Raw genomic sequence first — 21,335 nt, forward strand, 5'->3', positions numbered from 1 at the left:
CCAGGCAAGACAGCCTTTAAGCTGAGTAGGAGTAAGCCAAACCGAAGAAAGGTGGGAAGGGCGGTCTGTGGAGAAGGAATGACAGGAGCAAAAGCACGAGGCGCGAAACCACTTGACAGGTGTGGGGAACCTGGGCAAGCGGGCTGCGATTCTTAGAAAGAGGAGAGGCTGGAGGGGCGGGCAGGGCCAAGGGAGGGAGAGAGGGCCCAGCCTCCCAATGGAGAGCCTAGACTGTAAACTGAGGGGAGCCACAGAAGGATTTTTAAGCAGGTCAGATTTGCTTCTTGACTAAACTGTCTGTCAGTTTGGGGGAAATCATTCAAATTGCCCGTGGGATGAATTGATTAAAGAATTCCACTGAAAGGGTAACACTGCCAACGTAGTTCAATGCAAGGCTCTCTTTTTCCAAGAGGGTTTGTGATGAGTCTGGGGCTTTTTGGAGGGGGGCGGGAGGGCTAAAACAAGCTACAGGTAGATGCATGTATTTATCCGTAAAACTTCGCGGTTTGAGAGGATGCAGGACGGCCGAAGGGTGCTTAGAGGAAACGGTGTCTGCCAAGAGGTGGGTGGCTTCCACCCCTTCTTCCACGTGGCCTGACAATCTCGGGTTAGGAACACAGACTGTGCTATGATCTCTCTGTTTTGTTTAGCAAAAGTCATCCGGGAAGGCGCTGTTTAACCTGAGTTGCAGCCACCTAAATCTCGCTGAAAAGGAGTATTTCGGATTAGAATTCTGTAGCCATTCTGGAAATAATGTAAGTTGGTTTCATTACAGGGTTTTTTTTTGTGTGTGTAGCCTCTAAAAGGCTGTTTGCGGCTAGGGATGTAGGGCTCAAATCGGATTGAAAGTATGAAAAAGCGTTTGAACCCTTGCAAAGTGCCTGGATTTAATAAGGAAGTTTCCCCTCCTCCCTCCTTGCCTATCTAAAATCACCTCAGTTTCCCAAACTTTTCTCCCCTCTCCTCTTTCGTCACCCGGAGAACTAGAACCTCTGCTTTATCGGTTCTGATTTCCCAGAGGCTGGACCTCAGCCTCTACCAGGAAGACTCCTAACTCACCAGTGAGGGTTCAGTGAATTCTTCACTCCTCTCTCTCAGCTCCCTGCTTTCTCTGTAAGTTCTTCCTCCTGTGTCCTGCCTTGGCATATCTGTTATCTGGCACCTTCCCAGAAAGGCTCATTAGATCGATTAAGCTGGCATTTGGGGGATATAGGATTCAAATGCAGAGCCAAATGCCTTCATTAGTCTCTGTAGTAACTAATGAGCCTTGGATGTGACACCTTTGTCACCCTACTTAGGCAAGGGAGCAGTGATTCAAATGTCAACAACAAAGAATTTATAGATCAACAACGTTCACTGTCACTGGAAAAATACAAGGGGGCTAACTGAGTGTGGTGGAGATACGTCAGCTCTTTGACACGGCTGTTTCTAACTTTCTTTAGAAGGGGGCCAAAATAGTTTGGTATTTGATTATTTTGTGCTGACTTCTGTTTGTTACCAAAAAAAAAAAAAAAAAAAAGCTGTACTCAATGCCATGTTCTACCAATTTCTTTTCATTACTCTTACCACAGGTCTGGTTGGAACTGCTGAAGCCAATTACAAAGCAAGTGAAAAGTAAGTATGGGAAATCACCGAAGGCATCTAATTCCCAGTTACAGCTTGAAAATGTTTCAGTGACACCATGCTATTCCTCACCAAATATAAGCGGAGAAAAGGGCTTCGAAGCATCGTGTTAATCCTTCACAAGTCCAGAGAATTTAGCAATTTAAAAAATCACTGTAATGTTGTCCGAGATGGAAGAAAAAATCATGCTGCTGGATCTTTGGGGAGATTGGAAGAATGCTGGTAATGACAGCATCCTGGGGATTGGCTCAGATCTTGGGAGCATCCTTGACGTTCCCAGGGAGGGAAGAATTTCCTCTGGCCTTCAAGGTCCTTCTAGTCAGACTAAGAATCAAATTGACACAAGACAGATAAACAGGGGAAATTCAAATTTAATCTCATACATAGGGGGAGGCCACACAGACCTGGAAATTAAAGACAGTCAGACATCCTGAGCAAAGAAAGCAATTCGCAGGGAAAAAGGAGAAGTAAATGTTTGGTAGACAAATGTTTGCTGGGCCACTCAGAAACAATGGAACTGGAGGACTTTGATCAAACAGACCTTGGGAGGTCCCTCCCTGTCTACCACACCTAGTTCATATTATAATGTAGTTATCTAAGGTGATAGCTCTCTTCCTGGTACAGGCTCTCCTTTGCAATGTAGGTTTAGCCTGTTGGGGTTGGGCGGTGAAGAGCGTTTCCTGAACTGTCTGGGTTTTGATTGCTTTTAATTCAGAATACTCTTTTTAGAAAAGATTTTATTTGAGAAAGAGAGAGAGAGAGAATGAGCAGGGGGAGAAGCAGAGGGAAAGGGACAAGAGGACTGACACCAGGCTCGATCCCAGGATCCCAAGATCATGACCTGAGCCAAAGACAGACCCTTCACTGACTGAGCCACCCAGGTGCTCCTTAATGCAACATAATCTTAATTCCCAACTGGCCCATTTTAGGCAATCTGACCTTGCTACTTATAATTCCATTCACGCTCGGCCTGAAGATGTTTTAGTTTTATCATGTTACAGACATTGTCCATTTGTTTCAGTTCACATTCGAGTGCCCGCAGTGTACGAAATCTCCCCCCCCACCCCGCCCCTTTTTTCAGCACCTAGTGCGGCGGTTCTGAGATTCCAGTGGGGAGTAGGAGCACTTGTTCTAATGCAGATTCCTGGGCCTCATTCCCGGGTTGGGGGGCCAGCAACCTGCGTGTTAAATTCCACAGGTGTTTCTGACGCAGGGGGGTTTCAGTGAACACTTTTGAGAAACGCTGTCGTATGGTGTCCCCTGGCTCACCTGCCCTCTCCGTGTTGGTGTTGGTTCTGTCTATTCCCACCGCATTGTAATCATCTGTCACATTACTCCAACCGCTTCCTAACTGGCTGTCCTGATCCGTCACCTACCCTACTTCCCAAGGGAACTACTGCAGATACAAAGGTGACCACATCACACTCTGGCTTAACAGGCTTCTGTGGCTCCGTATTGCCCTTAGAATGGAGTCCGAACTTGTTCGCCTGAGCCACGAAGCGCTCCTGCCGGTCTAGTTTTCCCTCTGCCACTGACCCCTTCGAATGCCTACCTCTCCTGTCTGTGGCAAAACTAACTTCAGGTGTAGGGCCCTCAGAGAAAAGAAAACATGTCCACCTAAATTGGAATTTCAAATTAAGAAAGAAAATTTCTCGGTGTAAGTATGTCCTTGTGTTATGATTGTTTATCTCCAATTTCGATCTAACCGGAGCCCTCTGTCCTCCCTCTCGTGCTTGCTCAGTGCTCTGTGCTCTCAACCGTCCGCCGTTCGCCAGGCTGCCTCTTCTGAGGGCTTAATTGTCTTTCTATTCCGGGTGCCTGTGCCCGCTTAGTACAATGCCTGACCTGTAATAGGCATTTGACAAATATTTGCTGAATTAATGGTGTTAATGGTGTATGGATGTGTTTGCTTTTGATGCAAAGAGTTTCTTTTTTTTTCTTTTCAAACCCGAGCAGGAGTGAAGGCAAGTTGATGTGTTTTCTTAAAGCAGATTTTAAGCAACAAAGAAGCAGCATCCATCCACTTCTAGTTCCCCTTATAAGATGCTTGATGCCAGATGATAATCACCTGCTTCTAAAGCTGAGCTCTTCCCTCAGCCGGGAATGCAGAAGCCCAAGGGGCAAGTGGTGTATATCTTTTTAAATGGGACACTTCTTAGAGGACCCACGAGGGCTCCGGAAAGAGGCGCCAACTTTACAGAAAGAAACTCAGAGGGAAAGAGGGTAGAAAGAGTGCTGCAGGAGAACTTTCCCGATTGCTAGCCACATGAAGACACAATCCAGAGATAGCACCAGATTAGAAAAGTGGAAAATTGAAATTTAAAAGAGAAGTCTGAGGGAGGGAGTGATGGGGCGGGGGTGCAGAAAGGACAGGGGGAAGCATATCTGTGTGTGTGTGTGTGTGTGTGTGTGTGTGTAAAAACCTGTAACTATTGTGATGGACATTTAAATAAAACTTATGGAGATATTGTGTTTTAAGATCCTAAGGAGGTTGTTTTCAAATTTATGGTGAAATTTTTCCCAGTGGACCCCGGACATCTTCGAGAAGAGCTTACAAGGTAGAGTAAATTCCCTGTGTGTCTGCTGCATGCTGTTACTTAAGAATTGTTATTCTCCATTTATCAGAGAACGGGCTTCCAGACTTCTTTGGAAAGCTTGGCTCTCACTCTCTGGGAGATCGTGAGGAGCTGGAGAGAAGGTGGGCCTAGCTGGTCCCCCAAAGCGTTAATTTTGCAAAGACTGGGGACCTCAGGGAGAAGGAAGGGTGGCATTCTAGCAGGGTAGCCGGCCTGGGTGCCCACTTGGGGGTTCTGCCATTAATTGCTACAACAATAAGAGCACTCGCCTTCAGTGCATCTGTGTTCTGGTCAGAGGGCAGCTTGATGGCACAAGTGTGATACCAGCTAATTTCCGTAGATGTTGAAAACCGTGTGTGTATGTGTGTGTGTGTGCGCACGCACGTGCGTGCACATGTGCGTGCATCCCATAGGTAGAGAGTGATGATGACGTGTACTTATAAAAAATTTAAAAAGTAAAAAAATTAAAAGTCTAAAAAATGATTTAAATAAATTATTTATCATATATAATATAAATCATTGATAATTTTATTATAATTCTTTAATAATTATAAATTATTCATTGTTTTATATCATTTTAACAACCATTTATAATTATACATTATTCATAATTTTCGATAGGTAAAATATTTTATACTCATAAAAATAAAAAAGTTAAAAAGTCACCAGTATAAAACAGTTTTTAAAAGTATATTTATACTTACATACAATGCCCTTCATTATTACAACGTAACCCTGTTTCTCCAAAAATGCACTGTCAACCTAACGCTCTTCCAAACCTGAATGTGCTTGCTAGACTCTAGAATCTTCCCCTACAAGGGATGCATGTTATCATCTAGCCCAACCCTCCTGGTTTATAGAGGAGGAGAAAGTTCCGGGAGTTAGAGTGACTTGGCTGGGCCTTCCGCACCCCCACTCCCCCCACCCCCGCCCACCACACGGATCGCCCCTTCTGCACAGGGGCCCTAGTTTTCTGAGGGGTCTCTGCAGACGTCACCTTTCACAAGTCTGTCACTGGCTCGCCCCTCGCCCCACATTTGTGAGTTGTAGGCCACTTTCCCAGATAACCCGATATCTTGGTATCTGTATCGGTTTGCACTAGCTAACCCATTTGAGTCTCAAATTATGACCAATTTTAATGGAGATAAACTTTCTCCCCCGGCCGCCAAAAAAAAAAAAAAAAAAAAAAAGGAATGAGAAAATCAATGTGATGATAAATGATTCATCAGCTGTTCAGAGTGAGGATTTGGTATTTGGAGCAGGCAGCTGCCCTCTTAATAGCGAGGAACGTGTCAAATGACAAGAAGTTTCCTTTCTCGCTTGCTAGGAGCAAAATGAGATTCTCTTTCCCTTTAGCAATTGAGGCTTATTATTCCCATTCACATCTATATTTGAAAGCAGGCAATGGCAAAGGTTAGACTTCCTTTATTTTTTCCTTGGTGGTCCGTTGAAGATACTTAACCGTAGCTGACTTCACAAAGATGCCTCGTTTGGGGCCAATCTGTGAGTTTCTGAGAGTGGTCTGCAAATATAAATTTTCTATTTGAGTCATTTCTAGCCCATTAGAGGAGCTCATAATTTGAAGGATTATAATGATGAGTGCGTTTAAAATTGAATAATCACCTACTAATTTTGCCTGTTTTTCTATCACCTGCAATTAATTTTGATTTACCACATTGTTTTCAAGGCTTAATTGATTTAAATTAAAAAGTCCAGATAAAAATATTTTTTTTTAAAGATTTTATTTATTTATCAGAGAGAGAGGGGGAGAGAGCGAGCACAGGCAGACAGAATGGCAGGCAGAGGCAGAGGGAGAAGCAGGCTCCCCGCCGAGCAAGGAGCCCGATGCGGGACTCCATCCCAGGACGCCGGGATCATGACCTGAGCCGAAGGCAGCTGCTTAACCAACTGAGCCACCCAGGCGTCCCCAGATAAAAATGTTATTTAGAAAGGCTCATCTTATATTGGGAAATGCCCACAGTAGATACTCATGAATGTTGGATACCTACCCGTACTTGCTGGGTCCCTGACGAGCCTTCGGTGAGCGAAAGGGCAGTGTGGCTTCATTCCATTCAGAACATTGGCATTTCCTACCTGCCCCGTGGCAAGTGCTGGGCTAGGCTCTGAGGATACAGAAAAAGTGGTACAGGTGAAGCCCAGCCTCACGTCCTTGATTTCCACAACACAATCTTTTGGGTAGGAGGAGGCCTCAACTCAGTGGGTGACCTGACATCTGGCTGCAGTTTTGCTATCTTTGGGCAAAATCACCTTGCTTAAAATCCCTTCACCTCTGCCCTTCTATAATTGCAAAATGGGTCTGATCGATCCTGCCCCACCAACCTAAGCTGTTTGATAGAGAGGGCTTGATAAGCATTTGCTAAACAGAGCGGCCCGAGCCAGCTTTGTATTGCTGAATCTCCCTTTCTCTCGGCCTGGGTCTGTGGCTTTGCTCCGTGGCAGAAACCACGAGAGGATGATTGGCCAACTCCCCCAGGCTGGCGGAAGGATTTAGCCGGGGTGAGGGAGGCCTGCCAAAATGCTGCACCAGACCTCTGCCTTAGTCACCCTCCCAAAAAGGCATCTCACTGTCTTGGGGTCGCCGTTTCTTTCTTGAAACATCTTGGATCGGGGAGAAAGGAAATAATTCTCTCTTGTTCCTGTTTCTTTCTCAAGAGTTTTTCCCCCAACTTCTTTTCAGGTATCTTTTTACTCTTCAGATAAAGAAGGATTTGGCTCTAGGAAGGCTTCCATGCAGTGAGAACTGTACTGCGTTGATGGTATCTCACATCCTACAGTGTAAGTAGCAGACGGCGGCTTCGGGGCGAGAGCCCAGCAAGGGAGCCGAGCACCCTCCCTGTGCCCGTCCTGTGGTAGGACTTACAGAGGAGAGAAAGCCTGCATAAAGTGTCCGGAATCCGCATGGACCAGTACAAAGAGGCTGGTCATTATAGCCACTCAGCTTGGGATTCCAGATCCAGTCCCTGCTATGTTCTAGCTGTTGTAGGCTTGGGTGAAGTCCCCTCACCTGTCTGTGCCTCAGTTTCCTAGTCTTTACAATAGTGACAAGAGGTTCTTCTCATAGAGTTATGTAGATTATAAAAGTCAATGCGGGTTTTCTTCCATCATGGTGTAACCTCCACCCTCACCACTCCCCACCCCCACCTGGGGCTTGCTGTCCAGGAGCTGGGCTGGACTCATCTGTCCAGGCATGGATTTTGCCAGGCAAGCTCCACCTCCTCTGCTTGCCCCGGGATACATTTCTGGTATGTGCTTTCTGTAGCACACCATCATGTTTGATGGCATTTCTGCATTGCTCTTTATCCTGAGTCTGGGGAACCAAGCACCGAGTACAGCAAGTAAAAGAGGCTAAAAGGGAAAAAGGCCCCAGGGGTCTACTAGGGCCCCCCATTTGCTGGCAGCCAAGTAGCTGGACTAGGCTGAATAATGAAGGCAGGGAGAAGGAGACCCGGGGAACCGCGGGGGCCTGCTTGGGAGGGGGTAAAGCAAGGCAAGCCAGTCTTCTCCTGCGCCCCTAACAGCGGGGTCGAGGCGGCTGGAGACAGTTATTTCATCTCCTATGGCCAGTGGACTCTCTCCCTTTTCTAGAGAGGCCTTCCAAGAACAGGCTGTTCTTTACCACTTTTGCGGAATCATAACATCATTTTTTGGCTCGTTTTACAAGTTCGGTGTTGACCTCTGTCCCTGACCATTCTGACAGGCCAGAGCTGGTCGATTTCTGATTTCACTGGGAGCACCAGGATGAAGTGCTTGGAGAGAGACATTGTCTAAATCGGTGTTTATCTCGGGGATGCCTGCCCGGGATAGGTGACCACAGCCCCAGGGTATCAGGAATGCAGTGGGCAGTGAGAACAATAGTAATCAGGAAAGGCTTCTGGAGGAGGTGGCTTTTGTGCTGGACCTTAAAGGAGCACATAGGTAGTGATAGGCAGAGACACAGCTCAGGTATAGGTCAAGCATAGGGTCTGTTTAGGGGAAGTAACAGAGAACTACAAGTTGTATGGGTGGGCTTAGAATGCTCGGCTGGTGGGGTGGGGTGCGGGGTAAGGCGCATAGACAAAACAATGTTGGAAGACTTCTCCTTTTTCATTATCAGCCTGTTAATGACTGGGGCTCCCCCAGAGCCTCTCATGGCTGTGGGGGAGCCCCATTTCAATTTTAATAGCTGAGCATTATGGATTTGGGCATTCCCTAGTGGCCATTTGAGGCATAGCACTGAGGACTTTTGCTTTTCTAGAGAATACTTTGTCAATACAAGTTCTTTCCATAGGGAAAAATCTAAAGTTTCAGTGAGTCCCAATCCTCCCAGTGCAAGTCACTGGAAGCTAGGGCAGTGTGCAGAACATCAGCAGGTGGCTCGTTATTTTGCCCATTTAGTCATTCATCTGATATTTACATCATAGGCACTCCAGAATCTCCACATGCTGACCTCATCTGCCTAAGTCTCTCTTACACATCTCTTTTATGAACGCTCTTAGTAACTTCTTTGTCATTCATTCAACAAAAACTTATTGAGTGCCTACCACATGGCAGGTGCTGTTATAGGCACGGGGAACTGGGCAGTGAGATGGACAAACACAAAGCCTTGCTCTCATGGAGCTCACCTTTTGGCAGTGAAGGACAATCAGACAACCTAAATGAGGAAATATAGCATGTATGTTAGAAAGTTGTAAGTGCATCGGGGAAAAATCACATATGGGAGGAAGATGGGGAATCCAGGGAGTGGATACTCAATTTTTCAATAGAGTAGTCAGGGTAGGCTTCACTGTGAACATGACAGGTGAACAAAGATTTGGAGGAGGTGAGAGGGCAAGCTTTACAGAAATCTGCTGGAAGGTTGTTCCAGGCGGGTATAACATCCTGTGCAAAGGGCCCGAGGTGAGAATGCGCCAGGAGTGTTCAGAAACATTTAAGCAGACTTTGTGGCTGGCTGGAGCTGGGGGGAAAGTAATCATGGAGGGCCTTAAAAACCTACTAAAGAACTAGAACATTACGTGAGATGGGAAACCATTGATGCATGTTAAGCAGAGGAATGAGATTATTGGAATTAGGTTTTAACGGGAACTTGTTGGCTGCCGGGGTGAAAACCTTATTCTGGAATGGTGGAAGTAGGGAGACCAGAGAAGAGGCTGTAGCAGTAGAGAGAGACGATGGTACTTTGGGCCAGCGTGGTAACAGTGAATATGCTCATAACATTTGCTACCTTCTTGTACTGCTGATATTTACTCATGTGAGTTTCATAGGTCTCTTCCTAGATTGTCATAGTCTTGCATGGAGTGAAAAACTAGCAGTCTTATGTGTTCTTGTGTTTTCCAAGGGTCAACATAGGGTCAGGGTCATGTGCTTAATAAACAGTAGGGTTGGATGTGTGTGTGTGTGTGTGTGTAATTTATTTTTTAAAGATTTTACTTATTTAATTGAGAGAGAGAGCAGGAGAGCATGAGTGGGGGGAGGGGCAGAGGAAGAAGGAAAAGCAGACTCCCCACTCAGTGGGGAGCTTGATTTCAGGACCCTGAGTTCATGACCTAGGCCAAAATCAAAAGTTGGACACTCAACTGACTGTGCCACTCGGGCACCCCCTCTAATTTATTTTTAAAAACAGCTCTATTGAAGTATAATTTACTTATCATAAAATTCACCCCTTTAAAGGCTACAACTAAACAGTTTTCAATAAATTTACAAAGCTGTGCAACCATGGCCACAGTCCAGTTTTAGAACTCTCCCATCATGCTGAGAGACCTTTCCTGCCCATCTGCAGTGACTCCTTGTTTCCACACTCAGCCCCAGTAACCACTAATTTACTTTCTGTTTCTATAGATTTGCCCTTTCTAGACATTTCACTCAGAATGATAGAATATGTGGTCTTCTGCATCTATGTGGCTTTGTTTCACTCAGTATAATATTTTTGAAATTCATGTATGTTACACCATGAATCACAGCTATTTCTTCCTTTCTTTTGCTGAGTCATATTCCATTTTATGGACATACCACATATTGTTCATCTCTGTACTTGGCTGTGGACATTTGGATTGTTTCCAGCTTAGCTAATATGAATAATGTTATGGACATTCGTGTGCAAGTCTTTGTTTGGGCACGTTCTCATATCTTTTGAATAGATTCCCAGGAGGGTAATTGCCTCATCTTAAGGTAAATTTATGTTAAAAATGGTAAGAAACTACCAAACTGTTTTCCAAATTCTAACAGTAAAACCAGAAATGTATCACATTTCTAACATCCCACATCTTCACCAGTAGTTGGTATTATCTGAGTTTTGGAATGTGTGTGTGTGTGTGTGGTGTTTATTTGGTTGTGGCCATTCTAGTGGATATGAAGAGCTATCTCACTGCAATTATACTTTGCATTTTCCTAGTGAGTAACGATGTGGAACACCTTCTCATCTGTTTATTAACAGTCCCTTTTTGTTGGCAAAATGCCTTTCAGATCTTCTGCCCATTTTAAAATGGATTGTTGTCCTCTTATTGAATTTTGAGAGATTTTTATATACTCTGTTTTAAGTTTACTTATTTTTGTAAATAATCTCTATGTGGGGCCCAGACTCATGACCCTGAGATCAAGAGTTGCATGCTTTCCCAACTGAGCCAGCCAGGGGACCCAGATTTTTATATATTCTGATTAAAAATCATTTGTGAAATATGTAATTTGAAAAATTTTTACCCCAGCTTGGTGACCTAACTTTCCGTTTCTTAATCCTGGGTTTTGGAGTGGAACAGATTTTAATTTTGCCAGAATTCCCCTTTCTCAATATGTTTTAGTGGATCGTGCTTTTAGTGTACCTAAAAACTCTTTGCCTAACTTAAGGTCACAAAGATTTTCCTGTTTTCTTCTAGAGCCTTTGCAGGTTTACCTCTTAGGTCTAGTTATATGATGTTTTGAGTTATTTTATTTATTTATTTATTTTTGTCTGCTTGTATGGTGTATGTTGTGAAGTGGGGATCCAACTTCTTTTTTTTCGTGTGGTTGTCCATTTTCCCCCATTTGTTGAAAAGACTATCATTTCCCCCATTAAATTGTCTTGGTGTCTTTATAAAAAACCAATTGACCATTAATGTAAGGGTTTATTTCTGGATTCCTAACAATATTCCATTGATCTATATGTCCTTATGCTATTATTATACTGTCTTATTTATTGTAGCTTTGGATTGAGTTTTGAAATAGGGAAGTGTATATCTTCCAACTTTGTTCTTCTTTTTCAAAATCGTTCTGGTTATTTTGCATCCATGTGTTTCCATGCTAAGATTATCTATCAATTTCTATCAATTAATCTATCAATTAAGATCATCTATCAATTTCTATTTAAAAATGTGGTGGGAATTGCATTGAATTTATAGATCAATTTTGGTAGAATTACCACCTTAATTATATTGAGTCTTATAATGCATGAACCCAAAATGTCTCTCCATTTATACAATCTGTTAAAAATTTTAAAATGTTTTGTAATCATCAGTATACAAGCCTTATACATCTTTTTATTAAATTTATTCCTGAGCACTTTATTTTTTAGATGCTACTGGAAATGGAAATTTTTTAGTTTCATTTTTGGATTGTTCATTGCTAGTGTATGCACATACAAGTCCTTTTTGTATATTGATCTATTTTGCTAACTTGATGAACTCCTATATTCTAGAAGTTTTTTGTGGATTCCCCAGAATTTTCCACACACATGACCGTGTTGACTACAAGTAAAGACAGTTTTATCTCTTCCTTTTCAGTGCAAATTATTGATATTTTTTCTTGCTTATTAATTGGATTGACTAGAACCACCAGTACAATGGTGGATAGAAGTGGCAAGAACAGATGTTTTTGTCTTATTTCTGGTCATAAGAGAAAGCATTCGGTTTCTCACCATTTAGTAGGATTATGATGTTAGCTGTAGGTTTTTCATAGATAACTTTTATCAGTTTGAAGAAGTTCCCTTCTATTCTGTGTTTCTTGGATTTTAAAAAATTTTTTATTATTATCTTTTTCTTGAAAGAGCAAGAGAAAGAAAGAGAGCAGGAGCATGGGTGAGGGGCAGAGAGAGGGAGAGGGAAAGGCAGAGTCTTAAACAGGCTCCGGGTCCAGTATGGAGTTGGATACTGGGCTTGATCCCACCACGCTGAAATCTTGACCGGAGCTGAAATCAAGAATCAAATGTTTACTAGTATTTTGTTGAGGATTTTTGCCTCTGTATTCATGAGGTATATTGATCCGTCGTTTCCTTATGATGACTTTGTCTGGTTTGGGTATCAGAGTAATACAGCCCTCATAGAATGAATTAGTAAGTATTTTTTCTATTTTGGGGGAGAGTTTGTGAAGAATTGGTCTTCATATCTTCTTTGAATATTTGATAGAATGAATCAGTGAAATCATATGGGCCTGATTGTGTTTTAATGAGATTTGTACATTTATCAATTTTGGCAAAAAATAAATTAAAAAGCCACTGATTTGGCCTTTTTAAAAAGAACTTGTTTATGAGGATTTTTATGTAATGCGACTTATATACATACATACCTCATCTGTCATGAGCATATTGGTGAACATGTCATCTGTCTAAAATGTAATACAAGGGCGCCTGGGTGGCTCAGTTGTTAAGCCTCTGCCTTCCGTTCAGGTCATGATCCCAGGGTCCTAGGATCGAGCCCCGCATCAGGCTCCCTGCTCAGCGGGAAGCCTGCCTCTCCCTCTCCCACTCCCCCTGCTTGTGTTCCCTCTCTTGCTGTGTGTTTCTCTCTGTCAAATAAATAAATAAAATCTTTTAAAGAAATGTAATAGAAAAAAAGAGAAAAGAGGAAGTAAGTTTCCAGCCCTCAAAATCAGTGTCCCATATCCATATATTTTAGTCACAGGATTCCATGGAGAATGTATTTACTCTTACAATTCATAAAATGCCAATTGTTTTGGATATCTATATTTTGGTTAGGAATCCTAATTATGACCAAGTGTGGAAACCTTTTCGGGAGAAGTCGGTAACCAAGAAGTGATTCATACCAATCTGACAGAGAGGGAAAAGGCATAAAAATTATAAGGAAGACCCAGGAATTCAAAAATTGAAAGATTTTGAAGCCATTAACTATAGGAACAGATAATCCTATATACCTCAATCACCTTTGTAGGCATTGTGCTGTGACAGGTGTTTATAACAATAAGCTAGAGACATCTAGAAATGAGTAGATTATGATCAGGGATAAGCTGCCAGTGATTTGGGAAAGCCAGAATGATTTCCAAAATGATTCATTTACTGGGCATTCTGGATAGCTGGGGTTTTCCTCGTTTCGTCCACAGTGATGAAAGGCTGTGGCTGGCTTGCATTTGTACTTGGGATTCATAGTCTCCTTTTCTGTTAATGCACAATTGGGGTAGAGTGAGATTAGGGGCCCGTGTGAGTTTGCTAGGGTTGCTATAATAAAACACCAGGAACCAGGTGGCTTAAACAACAGAAATGTCTGGACGCATCCTCACCCGCCCTTTCCTCCAGGTACCAGGTTCCTGGTGTCTCTCTGCAGGGTCAAGTTTGCTCTTCTTCTAAGGACACCAGGTCCAACTCACTTAGGGCCCACCCTACTGACTCGTTTTAACTTAATCCTTTCTTTATAGGCCCTATCTCTGAATATAGTCACGTTCTGAGCTATGGGGTTTAGGACTTCCACTTCCTTGGTGGGCAGGGGGTGGGGGCACCCATTCAACCCATAATAGGCACTGGTGAGAAGAAAAAGACCAGAAACAGAGTGTGGAAGAAGGAACCAAAGAAATATTCATCTGTGATCCTGGAGCCTTTAAGACACACTGTGCCTATGATTTACTATACCGAGACTTCATGGCAACCCACTGCTTCTGATTTGAAAAAGACCCAGTTATGGGGCACGTGGGTGGCTCAGTTGTTAAGTGTCTGCCTTCAGCTCAGGTCATGATCCCGGGGTCCTGGGACTCAAGCCCTGCGTCGGGCTCCCCGCTCAGAGGGAAGCCTGCTTCTTCCTCTTCCATTCCCCCTGCTTATCTGTCTGTTTCTCTCTCTGTCAAATAAATAAGTAAATAAGTAAGTAAGTAAATAAATAAATAAATAAAATCTTTAAAAAAAGGAAAAAGACCCAGTTAATCCCCCCCCCATCCTAAAACATAAATACATATAAAGCATGGAGTAGGGGGCCTAGGGCTGCACTGGCTGCAAAGAAAAGGCTGTTGGCGTGGTTGGAGGGTCTGCTGAGTGCTCCGTTGCTAAACCCCCCAATGCTAATATGAAAAATGTCACTTCTCCATCATGCAGCAGAACTGGGAGACTTTCATGAAGAAACAGACAAGAAACACCTGGCACAAACCCGCTACTTACCGAACCAGGACTGTTTAGAGAGCAAGATTGTGCACTTTCATCAGAAGCACGTGTGAGTCCTTCAACCGGTACCCACTTCTACCAGCAGGGAATGGGACAGCTGGGGTCAGCCTCTTAAAAGCAAGTCCTTGGGGCGCCTGGGTGGCTCAGTGGGTTAAGCCTCTGCTTTCGGCTCAGGTCATGATCTCGGGGTCCTGGGATCGAGTCCCACATCGGGCTCTTTGCTCGGCAGGGAGCCTGCTTCCCTCTCTCACTGTCTCTCTGCCTGCCTCTCTGCCTACTTGTGATCTCGGTCTGTCGAGTGGATAAATGAAGTCTTAAAAAAAAAAAAAAGGAAGTCCTTAAGTCAGAGAAGCTCCGGGCTCAAGAAAACACTGAGCTCCTCCAGGATCCCTTAGGGAGGAGGTGGCATTCTTGCTGCATTTATTAAGCTCACAAATTCTTTCCCTTTGCAGTGGCAGGAGCCCCGCGGAATCTGACATCCTGCTACTGGATGTAGCGAGGAAGCTGGATATGTACGGCATCAGGCCTCACCCTGCCAGCGACGGGGAAGGCACGCAGATCCACCTGGCGGTTGCTCACATGGGAGTACTGGTGTTACGGGTAACAACCATTTCATTCCAAGTCCTGCGGCTTTGGGGGTTATCTTGACTCCAACTTGGGTGACCTTGCCCCTCAGTCCTACCACCAGCCAGGAAGGGAGGGGATGCTTATGACTGTCCCGTGGCCAGATTCTTGCCTGCCTGGGCTTTGCCTCCATTTATGGTCTCGGACGGACTGATTTGACTCTGAGGATCATTGGATCGGGCCGGCGTGGCGGAGAAAGTCAAGAGGCCCTTTGGAACTCTTAGACCCTACATATGAATATGGATTTTGGCATCCTAAAAGCTTTGGCTGTGACACTAAGTACCCCCACCTTGTCCAGATCCACCAGAAACAACCCAAAGAGACCCAATGAGAGCTCCGAAGAAAGTCCCAAACAGGTCAGGTGCAGACTCAGCTAGAAGTTTCTTGGCCTTCTCCTGTTTCGGGTTGTAAATTTTGCAGCACAAGAGTCACACAGGTGGGCAAAAGACCCAATGGGTCATAGGAATAAGTGTTCCCCCAGGAAGGAATTTGACCCATTCTACTCTAACTGCCCCCCATTAGTCCTTGCCGTTTCCTACTATGTGGGAGAAAATGGGAAGGGGAGGCTGTCATGTTAGTCGGGAGCTCTTCCAGCCCGAGCACTTCTGTGGACAGTGTGGAATAAAGTAGCCAGTCTATTTTGTCCTACCCCAAATGCAGTCTAAGAATACTTGTGTACCGAGTACTTTGTATGTGTTCGGTATTGCATTATTCTTAAAAAAAAAAAAAAAACAGCTTTATTGAGATATAATTTGCATAATCTACAATTCATCTGGTTTAATTGTTCCGTTCAATGGGCTTGAGTATATTTACAGAGTCTGGCAGCAACTATTCCTTCATTCTGCCATCCTTCTGTCGGTGTAGTTACTGTATAGCTAGCCAGTGCTGGATACTAGAGCTGCAGAGGTAAACAGGAGGGATGCTGACAAAGTCTTTCTTTTCTTAAAAGATGTATTGATGTATTTACTTGAGAGAGAGAGAGAGAGAGAATGTAAGCAGGGGGAGGGGCAGAAGAGAGAATCCTCAAGCAGACTCCCTGCTGAGTGCAGAACCCAACATGGGGCTCAATCCCAGCACCCTGAGATCGTGACCTGAGCCGAAATCAAGATTTCTGGCTGAGCCACACAGGTGCCCCACGGACCTTGCATTCTAATAGAGGGGAAGATGGACAATGAAGCAAGTAATTTTAAGCAAATGCCATGTATTTGTTTTCGAAGAAGTATGGGGTGCTAAGGTAATGCATGTGAAAAGGGTTTAACATTTGAGCTAAGGGGGCACCTGGCTGGCTCAGCTGGAAGAGCTTATGACTCTTGATCTTGGGGTCATGAGTTCAAGCCTCATGTTGGGTGGAGAGACTACTAAAAATAAGTAAATAAATAAACTTAAAAAAAATTTAAGCCAAGACCCAAGGAAGTTGTCCAGATCAAAGAGATAGGGTTGGCTGGGGCTGGGGGCGGGGTGCGGATTCCAGACAAAGGCCCCGAGAAGGGTGAAGGATGGCACGGTCAACAAACTAACATTAAGCATGACCTATGGCTCAGGTCATTAAGATTCTCACAATTTGGAGAGACCAGAGTAATAGTGATCAATATCAGTAATCAGTCATAAGTAATCCAAAGCTAATCTATCCTACACACATGAAGCTGCACAACAAGCATACCTAACAAACTAATAAATGTGGTTATCCATAGAGAATGGACAGATGGGTACAGAGGGACAGATACAGGAATGATGGTGGTGGGAGCGAGACTTCTCGATGTGTATATTTTTTGTATACCTTTGATTTTTGGACCATTTAAACAAACAAACATCAAGCAACTGACCAACCGGCCAACCAACCAACCAACCACCCAAAAGAGCTAAATGGTTTGAGCAGACCAGAAGAGCCCAAGGCGTTCAGAGCGGTTAGAAATGGATAGTTACACAGAATATTTTAGAAGGGGGTGCTGGCACACTGGCAAGACAGCTTGACTATGGAGAAGGCAATTCTGGGTAAGGAGAATGACGAGCCCTCTGGGTGGGAAGGCACAGAGTTGGATGGAAGGGTGTTTTCTAGGATCAGTGGAGTAGAAGGCTGGATGTTCAGTACAGCTGAGGCAGGACACCCCAGCCAAACATGTTTAGACTTGATGATGCCTGCAGTGAGAAGTTCTGGAACGTATTCGAGTAAATGCAGTGGCCGTTGAATCTGGAAACATAGGAAGGGGGTGCAGTTAGAGAACTGACTGTAGTCATCCCTTCCTCCCGTGGTCTCCCTATCCTGGCTAGAGAACTTTCCCACGTGAACCCCTTCTTGCTTGCACTTCAGAACAGCCTTATGTCCCCCTGGAATACCTTCTTTGCCCACAGCTCCTACCTAGTACAACAGGATCATCCCGTGCAAGAGGCGCGATGGTCCCATGCATGAAGTACGTTTTCTACGAGGTTCTCATTGTCTTCCAAACCAGCTTGTGCTGACATTCACCTTGAAATCTGCCATGCGTGTCATTACAGGGCAATACCAAGATCAATACTTTCAACTGGGCTAAAATTCGCAAGTTGAGTTTTAAGAGAAAGCATTTTCTCATCAAACTTCATGCCAACATCTTGGTAAGTAGTTTCTAATAAATTCTTTTACTTTCTGTTCACTTGGGATTTCTTGGTTGTTTCAGCAAATGGTCTGAATGTGAGTGGTGAAAGCTGAGGGGTGAGGTACTCCCTTTTTTGCCTCTACATAAATAAACCGGAGCATTAGTCATATTTTTACTCGAGGCAAAACACCAAGAAATCCTATTGGCAGTTCAAAATGAGTAAACTATGTCGGAAAATGGGGTGGCTGAAATGAAAGCCAAGTCTCCTTAAAAACCATGTTTTTCCCCCCAGGGATTTGATAAGTCAAATTCAAGTGACCAGATCTAGGACTACGGACATGTTTAATGGCTGTTACCTGCCCCATTTTATATTTTCGTCTCCTTTCCTTAAACAAAAACAACTGAACACTGAGTACGTGCCAAATAATTGAACACTTATTTGCCAAAGCAGGATGCGGTATGAGGGGGTGGGGTATAGATTAGGCAAAAGCAGCTCTTATTGATCAAGGCTGGATTGTACAGGGTAAGACAAAGGTGCTAGAAAGGATGCTTTGTGACTCTAAAGGAAATGAACATGTGTATCAGCTCATTTTTTGACTTCCAGAAGATGCTGCAGTATGGCCTTCATTCTCTGGATCTTAGTCTCACACAAAAGTGTTCATTTGAGCAGTTCAGGAGACTGTCTCCAGTGTAAAACTCAGGGAGTGTCCCAGGGCTGCATGTGGGAACCTGGAAAGGAATGAGGGAAGGGGGGAATCAGCAGAAAACAGGGCTGCATGCACACATGCGCAAATGGAAGCATAGGGAGGGCGAAGTGTTTCTAGCTGGTATGTTGGAAAGACTGCTATACATGTAATCATCCTACAAAGCCTACCATCTATATAAGGAAATCGCCTCCTCCCCCTCTTTCCTGTTGGTCATTTATAACTTCTTGTCACCTTGAAAGGATGTCCTTTGATGTTCATTTTAACCTAATTTACAACTTCATAAAAATGTTCCTGGCAGAGAAGAGGGGGTAAAAACGCGTTTGAGGTGTGGGGGCTCCAGAGCAAGATTGGCTTCTCAGAGAAGGCTCTGTTTTTGAGCATTGGCCATGTCTGTTCCTCGGAAGGTTGCCAATCGTTTGGTTTTAGTAGGTGTGAAGACTGTAGGGAGCCAGGTGGAAAATCAGAAGCTGCATGGGCCCCTGAACCAATCGTTTGGAAAACATTAGGAATCAAAGTGCTTTGATAGTCTTGAAGGATGTTTGGTTTGATGGAAATTGGTTTACACAGGTGTTGTGCAAGGACACCTTGGAGTTCACCATGGCCAGTCGAGATGCCTGTAAGGCTTTCTGGAAGACCTGTGTGGAGTACCATGCTTTCTTCAGACTTTCCGAAGAGCCCAAATCCAAGCCCAAAACCCTACTGTGCAGCAAGGGTTCCAGTTTCCGCTATAGGTAATGAAATATTGCACATAAGCAAACGGGACACGCAACTTCTTTTCAGTAGCGTGGAAGGCAGTGGGAGGCATTAAATTCTAGAAGCAATAAAGAATCCCCTTTACTGCTCCTTCTCTGTGTCACACCTGAGGTCCATATTTCCTAAGGGGGAGGCCAGAGAAGGGAAGCACCCTAGTCTAGGGGCTAGATCAGAATATTGGCAAAGATGGGGGGCGGCTTATGCTGTTTAAGAATATGTATTTAAGGGGCGCCTGGGTGGCTCAGTGGGTTAAGCCTCTGCCTTCAGCTCAGGTCATGATCCCAGAGTCCTGGGATCGAGTCCCACATTGGGCTCTCTGCTCAGCAGGGAGCCTGCTTCTTCCTCTCTCTCTTTCAGCCTGCCTCTATGCCTACTTGTGATCTCTGTCTGTCAAATAAATAAATAAAAAATCTTAAAAAAAAAAGAATATGTATTTAATGAACCTATAGTTTTCCTTATATCGCAACTTACGTGCAAGGTATCTGGTGATGGTTGGGCAAGAAAGGTGGGGAGACAGTCTTGGAGGAGCTCAGGGAGGCCAAACTCCGAGCTATACGGTGGCAGAGGCTCCTTGGTGCAGGTGACACTTTGGAGGAATGGAAGCAAGGTCAAAATCAGATCTCATTTTTACACGAATGCACCAGCCTAGGAATTCTTTGGAAGAAGCCTTCAAAACTCTTAGCTAAGATTTAAAACAAAACAAAACAAAACAAAATGAAACAAAACCCTCTTAACTGAATGTTTCCCATAGGGGATTTTCAAACAGTGGAAGCCCTCCTAGGAATTGAGATCTCAAAAACATAGGTATTTTTTGATGGAATCTTCCCAAAATGTGTTTTTACAAATCCCCACCTTCTTAAACAGATGATACTGGGCATATTTTGCCCTTTTCTTAACGACCAGAGTTATTATAAACATCACTTATGATCCTCTGTGGGCAGCTGTGGTCCAGTGATGGCCACCGGGTCGGGGCAGGGGAGGCACATCAGTCTCTGTACCTCAGTGATCAATGGCTCAGACTTGTTGGGTTTTATTATTTTTCCTGATTTCTTTCTTGGCTCTTGTGTTTCTCCCCGCCGTCAGCTGGCTTTCTTTGCTGGTGTATGTCTGGCTGTTGCAAACGTCTTCTACTATTTAGTTAGCTGTTTTCCTTGTCAGGAATTGGAAAACCAGCTAAATAGCCTTATTAGAAATTGTATATAAATTTGCAGGTAGGGAAAAAGCCTTTATAGGAAAGTCGGTTTGTTTTCAAGGCCAGAATTTTTAACTGTGATATAGTCCTGTTCCGAAGCTTTTCAAAATCTTCTGGGTTCTGAGTAGTTGAGGTTGCTCTAGGCCTGATAGTTGAAAAAGCGGGTAGTTATCATTATTGTGATTGATGGTCAGCCATTCAGGGCATATGTCATTCATGGGGACGCTTGACTTCAATAGTAATTGAAGCTTTGGAGTTTTAGTAGCCTACTGGCTTAGGAGTGGTGTCAATAAAATCTCTCTCTCATTCTTAATCACAGTGGAAGGACCCAACGGCAGCTTTTGGAATATGGAAAGAAAGGGAGGTTGACGAGCTTGCCCTTTGAGAGGTACGGGATTTTCTCTCTCTCTCATGTTGATTTGAAGCCGAATGTAGAGATTTCTGTGTATTCTCTGTGTGCCTGCAGACCATTTCAATTCCTTCCTTTTGTGGATTACAGGAAACATTACCCATCTGAGTACCATGAGCGACAGTGCCGGTCCTCACCAGACCTCCTCTCTGATGTGTCAAAACAAGTAAGGTTTCTGAGAATCCCTTCTTCTTTAGATAAATGTACTGCATCTACATGTCAAATGCTTTTAAGAATTGATTCTGCCAGAAACCTCCCGGTGTGTGAAAAGGTGACTCTGAGTAGGCTAGCCTCCTCAGGAGGTCTGTTAGCTCAATCTTTCCAGCCAATAGAAGACCATTTAATAAATTACCACTGGTGTGCACCTTATGGACTGAAAGGATCTGGCACATCTCTAAATTGCAACTTGTATTGCTAACGTCACATAAAATGCGGATCCAAGTGAATTTCTATGGCTTTGAATTTTTTAAACTAAAAGCTCTTTTTTTTTTTTACCTAATGAAAAATTTTAAGGCTTAGAGGAAGCTTTAAGGTCT

At 44.0% G+C, this 21,335-nt stretch overlaps 1 protein-coding gene across 8 annotated transcripts in view; it reads left to right on the plus strand.

The window, feature by feature from the left end:
• The window catches only part of FRMD7 (FERM domain containing 7), a 48,287-nt gene that overhangs the window by 24,328 nt on the left and 2,624 nt on the right, over positions 1-21,335 (plus strand). For 2 of the 8 annotated variants that reach the window (XM_082717685.1, XM_082717679.1), the window contains exons 2-11: positions 651-755; positions 1,572-1,614; positions 4,103-4,181; positions 6,898-6,995; positions 14,479-14,593; positions 14,997-15,144; positions 17,662-17,757; positions 19,013-19,176; positions 20,710-20,778; positions 20,890-20,965. In XM_082717685.1, the coding sequence (XP_082573811.1) occupies positions 651-755; positions 1,572-1,614; positions 4,103-4,181; positions 6,898-6,995; positions 14,479-14,593; positions 14,997-15,144; positions 17,662-17,757; positions 19,013-19,176; positions 20,710-20,778; positions 20,890-20,965 (993 nt within the window). Of the gene's footprint in view, positions 1-205; positions 271-309; positions 366-438; positions 563-650; positions 756-1,219; positions 1,615-4,102; positions 4,182-6,897; positions 6,996-14,478; positions 14,594-14,996; positions 15,145-17,661; positions 17,758-19,012; positions 19,177-20,709; positions 20,779-20,889; positions 20,966-21,335 lie in introns of those variants that run through there. The other 6 variants (XM_082717683.1, XM_082717684.1, XM_082717678.1 and 3 more) reach the window with 6 other exon arrangements.

Source organism: Mustela nivalis (genome assembly GCF_964662115.1).
Source record: "Mustela nivalis genome assembly, chromosome: X".
NCBI lineage: Eukaryota > Metazoa > Chordata > Mammalia > Carnivora > Mustelidae > Mustela > Mustela nivalis.